The sequence below is a fragment of the Zootoca vivipara genome, chromosome 8 (assembly GCF_965207765.1).
Source record: "Zootoca vivipara chromosome 8, rZooViv2.hap1.1, whole genome shotgun sequence".
Lineage (NCBI taxonomy): Eukaryota > Metazoa > Chordata > Lepidosauria > Squamata > Lacertidae > Zootoca > Zootoca vivipara.
Window position 1 is genome coordinate 72,355,006 of NC_142591.1, and position 12,814 is coordinate 72,367,819.

Sequence of the window (12,814 nt, forward strand, 5' to 3'; positions counted from 1 at the left end):
ATAAAGTGAAGTGGCAAGAGCAGTCAGCAGAGTTAAAAAGGATGTTCTTATGGTAGAAATCTCACCAGGCCCTGTGGTTTGCAGAAGGCTGTGCTTTTGAAGCATTGCAACCCTTCCTCAAACAAAACCAATCAGAGCAAAAGGTGTGCATTCAACGGGGTTAGCTAAATGAGCACAGACTGAGAAACGAAGCCGAGAAACAAAATTCCATTCCTGCCCCCTCCCCTAAAAAAGTCTATGAAAAAGAAGAGTAAGATGTCTCAAAGTGTCCTAGATAACCTCCCCAAGGCAAAAGGCAGTGCTAGCAGTATTTGGGACTCTCAAACATTTTTATCTTACTCTTCCTCCAAGCAACTAAGGGGTGGAATACACCATCTTTCCCCCAGCCCACTTTATCTTCACAACGCTGTGAGGTAGGTGAGGCTATGAGATAGTGACCGGTTCAGGTTCACCTAGTGGGCTTTAGGGCTACAGGAATTCTAATTTAGGCCTCTCTGGTCCACAGTTACTCTCTAACTGCTACACTGAATCTGCTTTCTTATTTGTCTAAACTGAAATAAATGAATAAAGCTTGAGAATGGCTGCCCTCACTCTCATCTCAGGCTCAGGAAACTGAAAGAGAAGCAAGTACAATGCTGGCACTATCTACTAACACTGAGGAAAAACTATTGGTAGAGCCCAGGAGGATATGAAAAATCAAACAATTCGACATCTGAACACCTATACAGAAAAAAGCAGCTTTTGAGAAGCAAGGATTGGCCATACTGACCTCCAAGTATGTCGCTAAACCCAGGAAGAAACTACAGCCTGCACAACTGTTTGTCTTTTAATGATTGGGAAGGCCAATAGTGGCAAAAGGCAAGAGAGCCTGTGAAATTCCTAGACGGTAGCAGGATGTCCCAAGGTCTGCATGTGTCCTACAGTGCATCCCAACAACAGTGTTGGTTAGAATGTTAGACCTTGGGAGACCAGGGTTCAAATTTCCATTCATCCATGAAGCTCCCCGGGTGTTCTTGGGCAAGTCACAATGTCTCAGCCTAATCTACCTCACAGGGTTGTTGGTTTGTGGGTAAAATGAGGTGTGGAGAGAACTGTGTACTGCTCCTTTGAGGGAAAGGTGGGATATAAATGTAAAAATAAATAAGAATAAATTAAACTTTGGATGATGTGTGATCTCCTTGCCAAAAGGATTGACCACCAAAGATTCAAACTTAGAAAGAGCCACCTAGAAGCAGCTACGACAGGTCAGTGCATCTTCCCATCTGATGATAGGGAACCTGCCCCACTATAATAGCAGTGAACATTTCACAGCACAATCCTATGTCTCCTCAGAAGCAATCCCATAAAGATCAATATGACCTTCTCAGGTAAATGGGCACAGCACTGCAGCCCAAACTTTACTGATATCTGGATAATTAAGCATGGGCTTACTAACTTGCTAGCAACACATTAGAACAATCTATTCTTGTAAGTTGCTCTGAGCTCATTTTTACACCCAAGGCTGACTGAGACTGATATACTTATGCACATTCAAAATTGTGTGCTTATTTTTGTCTGCACAATTAATTCCTCCTCTGTTAGACACAGGAAGACCAAGAGCAATGCTGGTAACTGAAAAATGCCCCGGGGCCACTGGCAATCCTGCCCAATGCTCCATTCACATTGTGGATTCTGAAGTCACCAAGCCCACACACGCACCCATCTTTGTAGTCTTAATAAAAAACTAAATTTGGTACCTGATCCTAATGTCTGTATTTGTGGTGGGGCCACTGCAAAATACCAAGAGCAATATAACTAAGAGCCGATCAACTAATAGTTCAATCCTATACAGTCGTACCTTGGCTTCCAAACGCCTTGGGAGACGAATGTTCTGGCTCCAGAACGTTTGAAAACTGGAAGTGAGTGTTCCGGTTTTCAAACTTTTTTTGGAAGCTGAGCATCTGGCGCGGCTTCCACTATTGTTTCCGGCGTGAATCGCAATCAGAAACCAATCAGAAGCCACGCTTTGGCTTCCAAATGGATTCGTTCGACTTCTGAGGGAAAACTGTACATATCTACACAAAAGAAAGCTCCATAGAGTTCAATGGAGCATACTTCCTGATAAGCTTATACAGGATTGCATTGAAAGGTGTTAAAACGTAATTACATTTGTGGAAACTGCAGCACTTACCAACTCTAAAAGTTCCACAAGCTCATTGTGATGAAATGAGTTTTTGCTATACTATTCCCAGAGAATACAAAATAAAAAAATTCCTTCAGTAGCACCTTAAAGACCAACTAAGTTTATATTTTGGTATGAGCTTTCGTGTGCATGCACACTTCTTCAGATACACCGTGTATCTGAAGAAGTGTGCATGCACACGAAAGCTCATACCAAAATATAAACTTAGTTGGTCTTTAAGGTGCTACTGAAGGAATTTTTTTATTTTGCTTCGACTCAGACCAACACGGCTACCTACCTGTAACCAGAGAATACAGAAAGCAATATAGGGAAAGACTTCATGCTAAATACTGTAGAACATAGCTGTATCTTTGTAACATTTGGGTGGCATTTCTGTGCTGTTTGAGCACTCATTGAGATATAACATAAAGTACATACGGTTACTTACACAAAATGCCCACATGAACTTGCAGCTTACAGCATTTGCAGTACTGTACCTGAAACAATGCATCTGATAATCAAATTGGCAGCTATATGCATAATGCTGTCTATCACAATTCTAAGGAATCTGTGATATATAGAGATAGAGATGGGATCATCTGCTTTGTGTGCAGCAGGTCCCAGGTTCAATCTGGCATCTCCAGGGCTGGAAGACGCTCCTGCCTGAAACACTGGAGAGTGACTGCCAGACAGTGTGAACAAAACTGAGCAAGTTGGACTAAAGGCAGTTTCCAACTTTACATACCATGTAGGCCGCAAGAGTACTTCAACATGGAACCCACAGGCCACACAGGCTTTGTCGTGGAGGGGAGGAGGCCAAAAAATGACACACCCCAACCCCCACAACGCCTTCCCAAAGTCAGGTAAGTGAGAAGCTGGGATTTAGGAAAGAGGCATGAGGCTCTGTCAGGGTCCTAGAGCTCTCCCCCCCTCCTTCCCAAGCAGAGAAAGCCCTAACTAGGTTTTGGGAAGGAGGTGGGAAGACTCCAGGATCCTGTCAGAGCCCTCACACCTCCTTCCCAGAGCCCAGCACCTCCATACCCAGCTTTGGGAAGGCTGTGCTGGGGGAAGGGGGAGGAGGGGGCGCAAAATGTTGCAGAGGACCACCCAAAAAGGCCTCAGGTCCGCATGCAGCCCAAGGGCTGCACGTTGGACCACTGCTCTAACTGAACTGAGAATGCATTTTTAATAATACCTAGACTGCATCTTCACAGTTTTGTTCAACCTATCAGACATCAGCCCGGTCAATATGATTTCAGTAAAATGAATAATCTGCCTTATAAGAGGATAGCACTTTTTGGTTTCCGTGCTGGTCACAGGGAAAGAGAATCACCCTCTTCTGCCGCAAAACCATGGAAATGAAGGCTATTATCACCAAGTTACAGGGGAAGAGAGGAGTACAGGGAGTCTTCGTCAATTCCCGCTTGGAGTCTAGCAATTCTTGGCTCCTCTGAACTCTTTCCATTCCATCTCGTATTTGCAATAATTCTGAAATCAGGGTCTGTGCCAGAGCTTGTATCCCCCAGTCTCTCTCCCCCCCCCATCTCTTTTCCTTTTGTGTCATATATTTCAGATTATAAACCCGGGGGTTGGGACTGTCGTTATCACTGACACTTGTAACCCATTCTGGGATGGGCTAGATGACCCTCGGGGTTCCTTCCGAACCCTGTGAAGAACATGCGGCAGCGCGCACGGCGGCTCAGGACGGAGCCTCTCCCGGCTCCCCTTCCCTCGCTCCCCTTCCCTCGCTCACCACGCCGTCGATCTGCACTTGCTTCACCGCGGAGTCTCCGGGAGCCGACTTCGCCTTGGCTTTGACGGCAGCCGAGGCAGAAGCGACGGCGCCGGGGGCGGGTGTCTCCTTTCGCGACGCCATCTCTGGAAGAAGAAAACGAGAGAGGCAGAACGCACACCGGCCGGAAGAGGAAGAGGGCGAGGGAAACCGGAAGCGGGTCCATTTCAGGACACCTTCCGGGCGGAAACCGGAGGACTTCCAAAGCACAACCCCCGCCCCAAAACATGGTTCCGCTTTCATATAGTTCCTAGTATTTGTATTTTGCTTTTCCTCTGCGCCGATAGTTTCGCCCGACGGGAGCTCGATCCTGGATACCTGCCATTAACCCACCAGGAAATATAATCCGCCTAGTAAATCTATGGAGTGGTGGGTATACTGTAATAGTTTATGGACTGCATTTATTCCTTCTTCCTCCGATGAGCTCGAGGTGGCGCACGTGGTTCTCTTCCCCTATCTCATTTAATCCCCCCAACAACAACCCTGTGGGGTAGGCTAAGCTGAGAGAGGCATCGTCCGGCGCCCAAGCGAGAGCTTCATGGCCAAGCGGCCTCCCCCAGAGACCCAGCCCGACCCTCTCAACCACTACATCTAGCCCTGATCTGCTTTATCCGTGTATTCTTCCTGCACTGCAGGGGGGGTTGGACCCTCAGGGGTCCCCTGTGGGTTCTATTATAACCGCATTTTCATCCTGCTTTCTCGCTCGCAGCAATAACGTCAGCAACTTAACAAAAAGAAAGCATCTGGGGAGAAGAGTCAGAGCGTGATCGCTCCTGGACACGTTACACATTCCTAGACACGTGTTTTCCCCGACGGCTGCTACACTGCGCATGTGTCAACTTTCGTTACGATTATTGCTTTCTTTAAAAAAAAATCCGGCATGGACTTCCGGCGGAAGAAGTAGTGGGGCCCGTCTAGTATTGCGTCTCCATGGTCTTCCTCCGGCCGCCGCTATGAAGATCAAGCGGCAGAAGCACGCCAAGAAGAACGTGGGCTTCTACAAGCACAACTTCGGCTTCCGCGAACCCTTCCAGGTGCTCCTGGACGGCACCTTCTGCCAGGCCGCGCTGCGCAACAAGATCCAGATCCGAGAGCAGCTGCCCGGATACCTGGCCGGGGCCACGCAGCTCTGCACGACGCGGTGAGAGGCGGGCCGTCGTGTCGAGTGGGACGGGGAGGCGCGTTACGCAACGGGGGAAGCCGCAGCTCAGCGCGTAGGGCGCCTGCCTTGCAAGCAGAAGGGGAGACCGGGCTCGATCCCCAGGGGGGGGGCAGCACCCCCAGCCCGAAATCCCGGAGAGCTTACTGGGTTAGACCAGCCGGAATTCCTCCAGGTTGAGATGATGGGAGTTGTAGTCATAGAATCATGGCACTGGGTCCCCAAGTGTCATCTAAACCCGTGGTTCCCCAACGTGGGGCAATTTGATTTCTAAAGGGGGGGGGAATTCGAGAATGAGTTAGACCAAGTTTTAGGCTTCCTCCACGTGAATAGGAGTTCACTTTTTGAGTAATACAAATTATATGTCACGGGTGGGAGGGCATCAGGACTTTAGAGATGCTTAGGTGGGGCATGGCCAAAAAAAAAAATGTTAGGAACCACTGATCTAGACCAGGCATCCCCAAACTTTGGCCCTCCAGATGTTTTGGACTACAATTCCCATCTTCCCCGACCACTGGTCCTGTTAGCTAGGGATCATGGGAGTTGTAGGCCAAAACATCTGGAGGGTCGCAGTTTGGGGGTGCCTGATCTAGACCAACCCCCTGCAATGCAGGTTATCCAGGAAAACCAGGGGCTGCACATTTAGGGGTGGGGCTGCCGGATGGTTGAACCATGGCCACTGCTCTCTGGAGTGTACATCTGCCAGGAAAGCTTTAGCTCAACAACTTTGATGAAGGCTCCCCCCAAAAAGCTCAACAACTTTGGTCAATCCAAAGGGTAGATCACTGCCAGGTTTTTTTTATAGTGGGAGTAGATCGCAGTCTCTTGAGAGTTGGACATGCCTGCCATAAAGCAAGACTCCCATTGTGAAACAGGTGGGAAGAGAAGCAGAGGGTGGCTGCCGGCCAAGTTCTGTTCTCTCTTCCTTGACTGTATTTTGGAATTTATTAGTGTATAAGCGAATGCGCAGAGTGGATGACCTTAGAACGCCCCAAATAAATAAGGACCAACCGTACCTTGGGTCCCAAGCTTGAGAAAGTCGGGTGTAGCAGTGCTGAGCTAGATGGGCTATGTACAAAGCAGCCTCCCATGTATCCTACTTTGGGTGGGTGTCAGTTATTCAGTGGACAATGCGGTGGGAGATAGTTGGCTGCTTGGTCCTCATAAAGGCGGAGGAGCTACCAGCGTGAGCAGGATGGGTCAATGAGGCATTTAGGGCAACACTGGGGTGTGTGTGTGGGTGTGAAAGGACTGCCATTTGGAGATGCAAACTCATATGCATACATGCAAATGTAGAAGTAATTGGAATTCAAATGCATCTTACCATAGAAAACCAGACTAGGCAACTTTGTAGGTAGATGCAAAATTCATAAACAGCTGGTGTCTTTTAAATAGAAAATACAGTAAATATCGCTGAAGGGGGAAAGACTATGACGAGGTGGCCTGTGGCTGCCAAGTCTACTGTACAGGTGCTGCTACAGACAGACAGAAAACTTCAGGATTCCTCCTCCTCCTCGTTGTTCTTTAGTATTAAACCACACTTGCGCCTGAAAGCCCCTTCAACTACTAGAGGACTGTCCTCTGTAAAGCCATGTCACTCTATAGAGAGTCCCTATGTCTCTCCTTTGTGCTCAGTTGGCGGGGCCTTTATTTCAGGAGGCCAGGCAGCCAGCAGGAAGAGTCGCCGCATTAAGAGCTGTTTAAATCCCCAACTGAGCTGCAAACCTCCTTGGTTGACTTCGGATCCCTCTCATTCCTTTAACTTACTTGACTTCACAGGATGGTGTGAGGGTAAAATGGGGCCTATAGTAGACCATGTATATTAATATCTTTGGCTCCTTTGATGAAGGCCTGCAGTTCCTGGCTTTGCAAACTCCATATTCATGCTTGCCTCTTAAGGCAGCGCTTAGCAAGCATCCTGCCAGCGTGAGAATTTCTGCTTGGCGGTGGGAATTGCCCCCCCCCACATGCCATCACGTCTGTTCTGGGGTTCCCCCAATCTTTGCATATGGGGTAAACTGGATACAAGACATAATAGGGACATTAGTTCAGAATTTAAAATGTCTTCGTTGAACAAGAATCTCTGCTGTTATCTTTTCTTCTTCTAGATGTGTCCTGAAAGAGTTGGAATCCTTAGGGAAGGAGCTCTATGGGGCAAAACTAATTGCGCAGAGATTTCAAGTTCGCAATTGTTCTCACTTCAAAAATCCAGTGAGCGGCTCAGCCTGCCTCTTGTCCATGATCGAGGGTGGGAATCCGCACCATTACTTCATTGCTACGCAGGTAATGTTCTTTCACTTAAGCTCATGTGCACAAAATGCCTCATTTCCTTCATATTTTGGAATCTGGCCAGTTGTTAATGAGTTTTGAGAATTACATTCACGCTTTCTCCTTTGGGGCTGCGGTGGGAAAACTTCAGCTTATGCAAATTTGAACGGCACCTACACATTTCCAGCGGTACAAGAGAGCGTTCGAAACTGCCTAGAGCCTTGTTTTAAAACAAGTTTACTTGGAAATGAGCCTTGTTGAGCTTGAGAGGGCTTGCATATGCCTTGGATGGCAAGCTCTCCTGCAGCAAGCAGCCCAGCATAGGATTAGAGTTGCAGAGGGAGGGGATTTGTATGTAACAGTTTTATTTCACAAAGAAAGGAATGAAGATACTTGGCAGCTTGTTTGCACACTGTAATTAATGTCTTAGTTGCTAGATCAGGAGGCAGGGCACATCTAAGCATCAGCTAAAGTTCTCGGCTGAGAGTGTATCTGAGAAAGGCAAGTCTGCATAGAACAAGAACGAAGAAGTATCTATGCCCAGCTCTGCTTACAGAATAAGTAGCAGGGACACAGGTGGCGCTGTGGTCTAAACCACTGAGCCTCTTGGGCTTGCTGATCAGAAGGTCGGCAGTTCGAATCCCCGCGACGGGGTGAGCTCCTATTGCTCTGTTCCAGCTCCTGCCAACCTAGCAGTTAGAAAGCATACCAGTGCGAGTAGATAAATAGGTACTGCTGTGGCGGGAAAGTAAACGGTGTTTCCATGCACTCTGGTTTCCGTCCCGGTGTTCTGTTGCGCGAGAAGCAGTTTAGTCATGCTGGCCACATGACTTGGAAAGCTGTCTGTGGACAAACACCAGCTCCCTTGGCCTGAAAGCGAGATGAGTGTCACAACCCCATAGCAACTTCTCTTTCCAGTCTATTTCTGAAATTCTTTTGTAATATGACAGCTACTTTGAAATCTTGTATAGAATGTCCTGGGAGATTGAAGTGTTCTCCTACTGGTTTCTCTGTCTTGTGATTCCTGATCTAGACTTATTGTTTGTGTCCCCCCCCACCCCCATTTGATAGGACCAAGATCTGGCAACAAAAGTAAAGAAAAAGGCTGGAGTTCCCCTTCTCTTCATAATTCAGAACACAATGGTTCTTGACAAACCTTCCATGAAATCTTTGGCTTCGGCACAAGCAGCACAGACAAACCGGCTGATTCCAGAGCACCAAAAACTAAGCATTGAACTTCTCAAAGAGGAGCAGGGTCTGGCAAAGACCTCGGAGCCGAGAAAAAGGAAACGGAAAAGGGCCAGTGGCCCTAATCCTCTCAGCTGCCTGAAGAAAAAGAAAAAGGCACAGGAGACCTTGCAGCCTTCAGCAGCTAAGAAAAAGGGGAATAGGAAACGCAAGAAAAGGAAACTGGAAGCAGGAGGAGAGACTGTGCCATCAGGGTCACAGAATGTGGAAGCATGAAATCATCCCAGAAAACTGGTGGGCTCGTCTGTTCCATGAACTTTTGGTAAAGACTAAAGGAGTGTGATAATCCTTGCATTTAATTATTATTTTATTAAAGGTCTTGTTTTAAAGGTCTTGGAGTATTTGGGTGCTACGTCAAAGTGAAACACACACACACTTTTGATATCATTTTAAATTGTTAAATTGGGTCTTAAAACTGCACAAGAACAGACCGTATAGCTAGCTTATCTGGTTATTGATATCCTTAACTGGGGTGGATTGCAAACTGATAATCATGCCCTAAGCACAGCCTGTTTGTGTCATGCAGGGGAGCACATGAAACATACTAGTTACCTCTTAGTAGAGCAATCAAAGGGGCAGAACTCATCACCTGCTTTGAAAGGAAGCATTTCACAAATCAATCCTGCTTTCTTTCTTGAAGTCCTGCTCACACTGTCCCAGATACATGGAAGCTAACTACAGTTAGTTGTTTGTGAATTCAAGAATGTTCTAGTACAAAACCAGATTCAAGTGTGTTTTCAAAAGTGGGTAGGAGATTAAAACCTACATTTAACTCTCTTTACATTTAACTCTATATTTTCATTGGGGACCCAGGTGGCGCTGTGGGTTAAACCACTGAGCCTAGGGCTTGCTGATCAGAAGGTCAGCGGTTCGAATCCCTGCAATGGGGTGAGCTCCCGTTGCTCGGTCCCAGCTCCTGCCAACCTAGCAGTTCGAAAGCACGTCAAAATGCAAGTAGATAAATAGGAACCGCTACAGCAGGAAGTTAAATGGCATTTCCATGTGCTGCTCTGGTTTGTCAGAAGCGGCTTCGTCATGCTGGCCACATGACCTGGAAGCTATACGCCGGCTCTCTCGGCCAATAATGCGAGATCAACCCCAGATTCGGTAACGACTGGACCTAATGGTCAGGGTCCCTTTACCTTTTTATATTTTCATTATATTGAGTAATAGCTACTTCCATAATGTCTTCGTTTAAAGTAGAAGCCCTTTGAAGCATTCCATTTATTTCTGTCACTGAGGATTAATTTTCAGTGCATTATCAAATGTAACCCCAAGGAGTTAAATGTAATCCCATTCCATATCCAGTTTGTTTAATTGCAAGATCTGAAATGGATAAAACCTTTTGCTGGAAATCCTTTATCTCTCCCTTTTAGCTGGCTCCAGTTCAGTCAGGTTCCAGCCCAGTGGGGACTGAGCAATTTTCCCCAAAGACCTATTTGTAGTGTGGAATGACAAATCCTGGAGCCATACGATAATCTTTGGAAAATTCTATACATATCACTTGAACTCTCAGCCAAAAAAGAAAAGGTGGAGGGAAGTGATTAATGGGTTGTCCGCAGTCAGGACATGATCCATGGTATTAATTACTGCAGAAGGTTGAAAAAGGCAAATGCTGAAATGATTACAAGGGTGCAGTAAATGCTGAAAGAAGGAAGTTTGGAGCAGGTAGATTTTGGGTTGGAGTGGGGAGCGGATTATGGATCAGGACCGCTTCAGTTAAAAGGTAGTAGCCATCCTAAATCATGGTCGGCAACTAGAGCACACTATTACACATATTTAAAAGCAAGTCCTATTGAGTTAAAATGGGCTTGTGCCCTGTTAAATAGATTGCAGAATTGCAGTCTTATTTGCTTAAAAACTGCCTATGCTTCCTGTAGTTAAGTGATCGGCAATGAGACCTGGTATATCTAGCCAGAAGGAAGGCTCTTCCAGATTTTAAGCACAAAGGGTCCTATCTTTCATAACCACCTTCCATACTTCTGTTGGCAAGTGTAGCCCAAGCAGTCTTCAAAATGGATCGCAATACTTGCTCCAGTTGGTATGGGTGGAGGCAATCCTTGCTTGTAACATTACACTTGTGGGGGGAGAAAACATTCTTGGCCCTGCTGATATAAGTTCACACTTGAAACTAGTTCTGTTGTGAACCTCCCTGGGACCATTGGATGAAGGACAGTACAGTGGTACCTTGGTTTACGAATTTAACCCATTCCAGAAGTCCATTCTTAAACCAAAACCGCTCTTAAACCGAGGCACGCTTTCCCTAATGAGGCCTCCTGCTGTCGGTGCCCTTTCACCGTTCAGATTCTGTTATTAGACCAAGGTAAAGTTCTCAAACCAAGACACTATTTCTGATTTGCGGAGTTTATAAACCAAATCGTTCTTAAACCGAGGTACCACTATACAAACTTAATAAATAATGATAATACCCAAGTTATTTCTCTATTTTTTGTAGCTGTGCAATTGATACCTGGCAGCTGACTATATAAATGGGCTCTGCTATAAAGAATTCTGCCTTAAGGCAACATGACACAAAATGAACGGGATGCAAAAACTGAGGTGGCGCCATGCTCGCTGCATAGAATCACCCCTTTGTGAAATGGATCACCTCACTATGGTTCAAAGAGCCTGTGGGCTAGCAACAGACAAACATACTTGGTACACTCTGACCTGTGAATCTTTGCTGACGAAGAATTGTCGAAACAGGGCCTTGTCCTGATTTTTACTGGAATTTATTTTTATTTGCCTACTATACTGGGATTGATTCCTATTTCAACTCTTCATCACACAAATAAAACCTTGTGAAGATATATTTGAAATCCATTTTTCTTCTGGCCTGAGTTCTTGCTATTTACTGTTTATTTCTGGACTTTACCAAGAACTCCAATTTCTACTGTAGCTCAGAGCTCTGGCTGTGAGCGCCTTGTAATCGTGCTACAGTTTGAAGCAAGCCCTCATCGCCACCTGCACCTTAACTCTTGCAAAACACTGTCCAAAGCAACTGTATGAACCCAAGTTGCTGCGCCTGTGCAACGTCAAAAAGGTGAAACGCCACATCCGTTATTTGCCGCACTGTGCCCTCGCACCTGTTCTTTATCCACATCCTGCTTTTGCACAGTTAGGTCACAGAAGCCAGCTGTGATCTTGGAGAAGCTATTGTCACAAGGCTTAATGTAAAGGGGTTCTGCTTTTTGAACAGAATACAAAGGACTAAAGTTGATGCCTTCCATTTCTTACACTGTAGAAGCATCAACATTTCTCATTGTTTCAACCGCCAGCCCTTGGCAGTTGTAGCTGCAGTCAGCTCGTATATTCTTAAATCAAGTGGTCAGATCAATATGCCATTCCTTTGGACCAAAATAACAGCTTGGAAATATGTTCTTTTCTAGTTTATTTTTCTGCATCTTAACAAGCACTAAGCAACCTGGGCCAAGAAAGAGCTCTATGGAAAACTGATAAGGATTAATTTAATTCTAAGGCTGCAATCATATCCCTATGTACCTAGGAGTAATCCCCTTTGAATGCAGTTAGACTTGGGAGCAGACAAATTTATTTGTATTTTCTTTGTATGTAGCTACTGGCAGGGGTGCCAACTTGAATAAAATATTGGGGGGCCTAGGTAAGCACTGCCCTGAATAACTGATCACATGACGCGGTGCACAAACACCATTTGAATGGCAATGGCCATCAATGGGGCTGGGGGGGCTCAAAGACGCCACAAACCCTAGGAGTTGTCTACTATGGACAGCACCTCTGCTCACACAAGATGGGACACCTGATTCTTGTTTATTCCCCCTACCCATCCACTATAGCCCTTTTGCTCTATGAAAATCTTCCAGGGAGGCCCACTGGAGCAGGATGGAATCCAGGCTTGTGTCTGGGGGAGGTCACTTCGTTGCTGGCTAATGCAGCCGTTTATCTTCAGCCCCAGAGGCACACTTCATTGTCTCTTGAGACAGACGGATCCCAACACACAACACACAATGCTGCCAAAATGGAAAGCTTTTGGCAAAGGGGAAAACTGCACACAGCGGGTGCACATACCTTCACACAAACCAAGTACAAATGTTTACTGACAGTTTCCTAAACAGCAAATGGACAAAACCCGAATAGAATTGCTGCAACCTGCTCCGATGAGCACCATTTCCTGCTTTGCGTCAGGTGTTTATTCAAAGTGAAGTAAGGC

At 46.2% G+C, this 12,814-nt stretch overlaps 2 protein-coding genes across 3 annotated transcripts in view; one reads left to right on the top strand and one right to left on the bottom strand.

Moving 5' to 3' along the window:
- EIF3H (eukaryotic translation initiation factor 3 subunit H) overlaps positions 1-4,046 on the bottom strand; it is a 69,635-nt gene extending 65,589 nt beyond the window's left edge. The window contains exon 1 of the mRNA XM_035125028.3: positions 3,915-4,046. Within this exon, the coding sequence (XP_034980919.1) occupies positions 3,915-4,037 (123 nt within the window). The 5' untranslated portion in view covers positions 4,038-4,046. The remainder of the gene's footprint in view (positions 1-3,914) is intronic.
- A 166-nt stretch (positions 4,047-4,212) lies between these two features.
- Positions 4,213-8,961, top strand: UTP23 (UTP23 small subunit processome component). Of its 2 annotated transcripts, XM_088675850.1 has the most exons (4): positions 4,213-4,322; positions 4,663-5,094; positions 7,221-7,395; positions 8,452-8,961. In XM_088675850.1, the coding sequence occupies exons 2-4, from the start codon at positions 4,784-4,786 to the stop codon at positions 8,842-8,844; spliced, it is 879 nt and encodes a 292-aa protein (XP_088531976.1). In that variant the 5' UTR covers positions 4,213-4,322; positions 4,663-4,783; the 3' UTR covers positions 8,845-8,961. The 2 variants fall into 2 exon arrangements, with proteins under 2 accessions (XP_088531976.1, XP_034982242.2); XM_035126351.3 differs by lacking the exon at positions 4,213-4,322 and having other exon boundaries at positions 4,855-5,094.
- Positions 8,962-12,814: the final 3,853 nt, after the last annotated feature.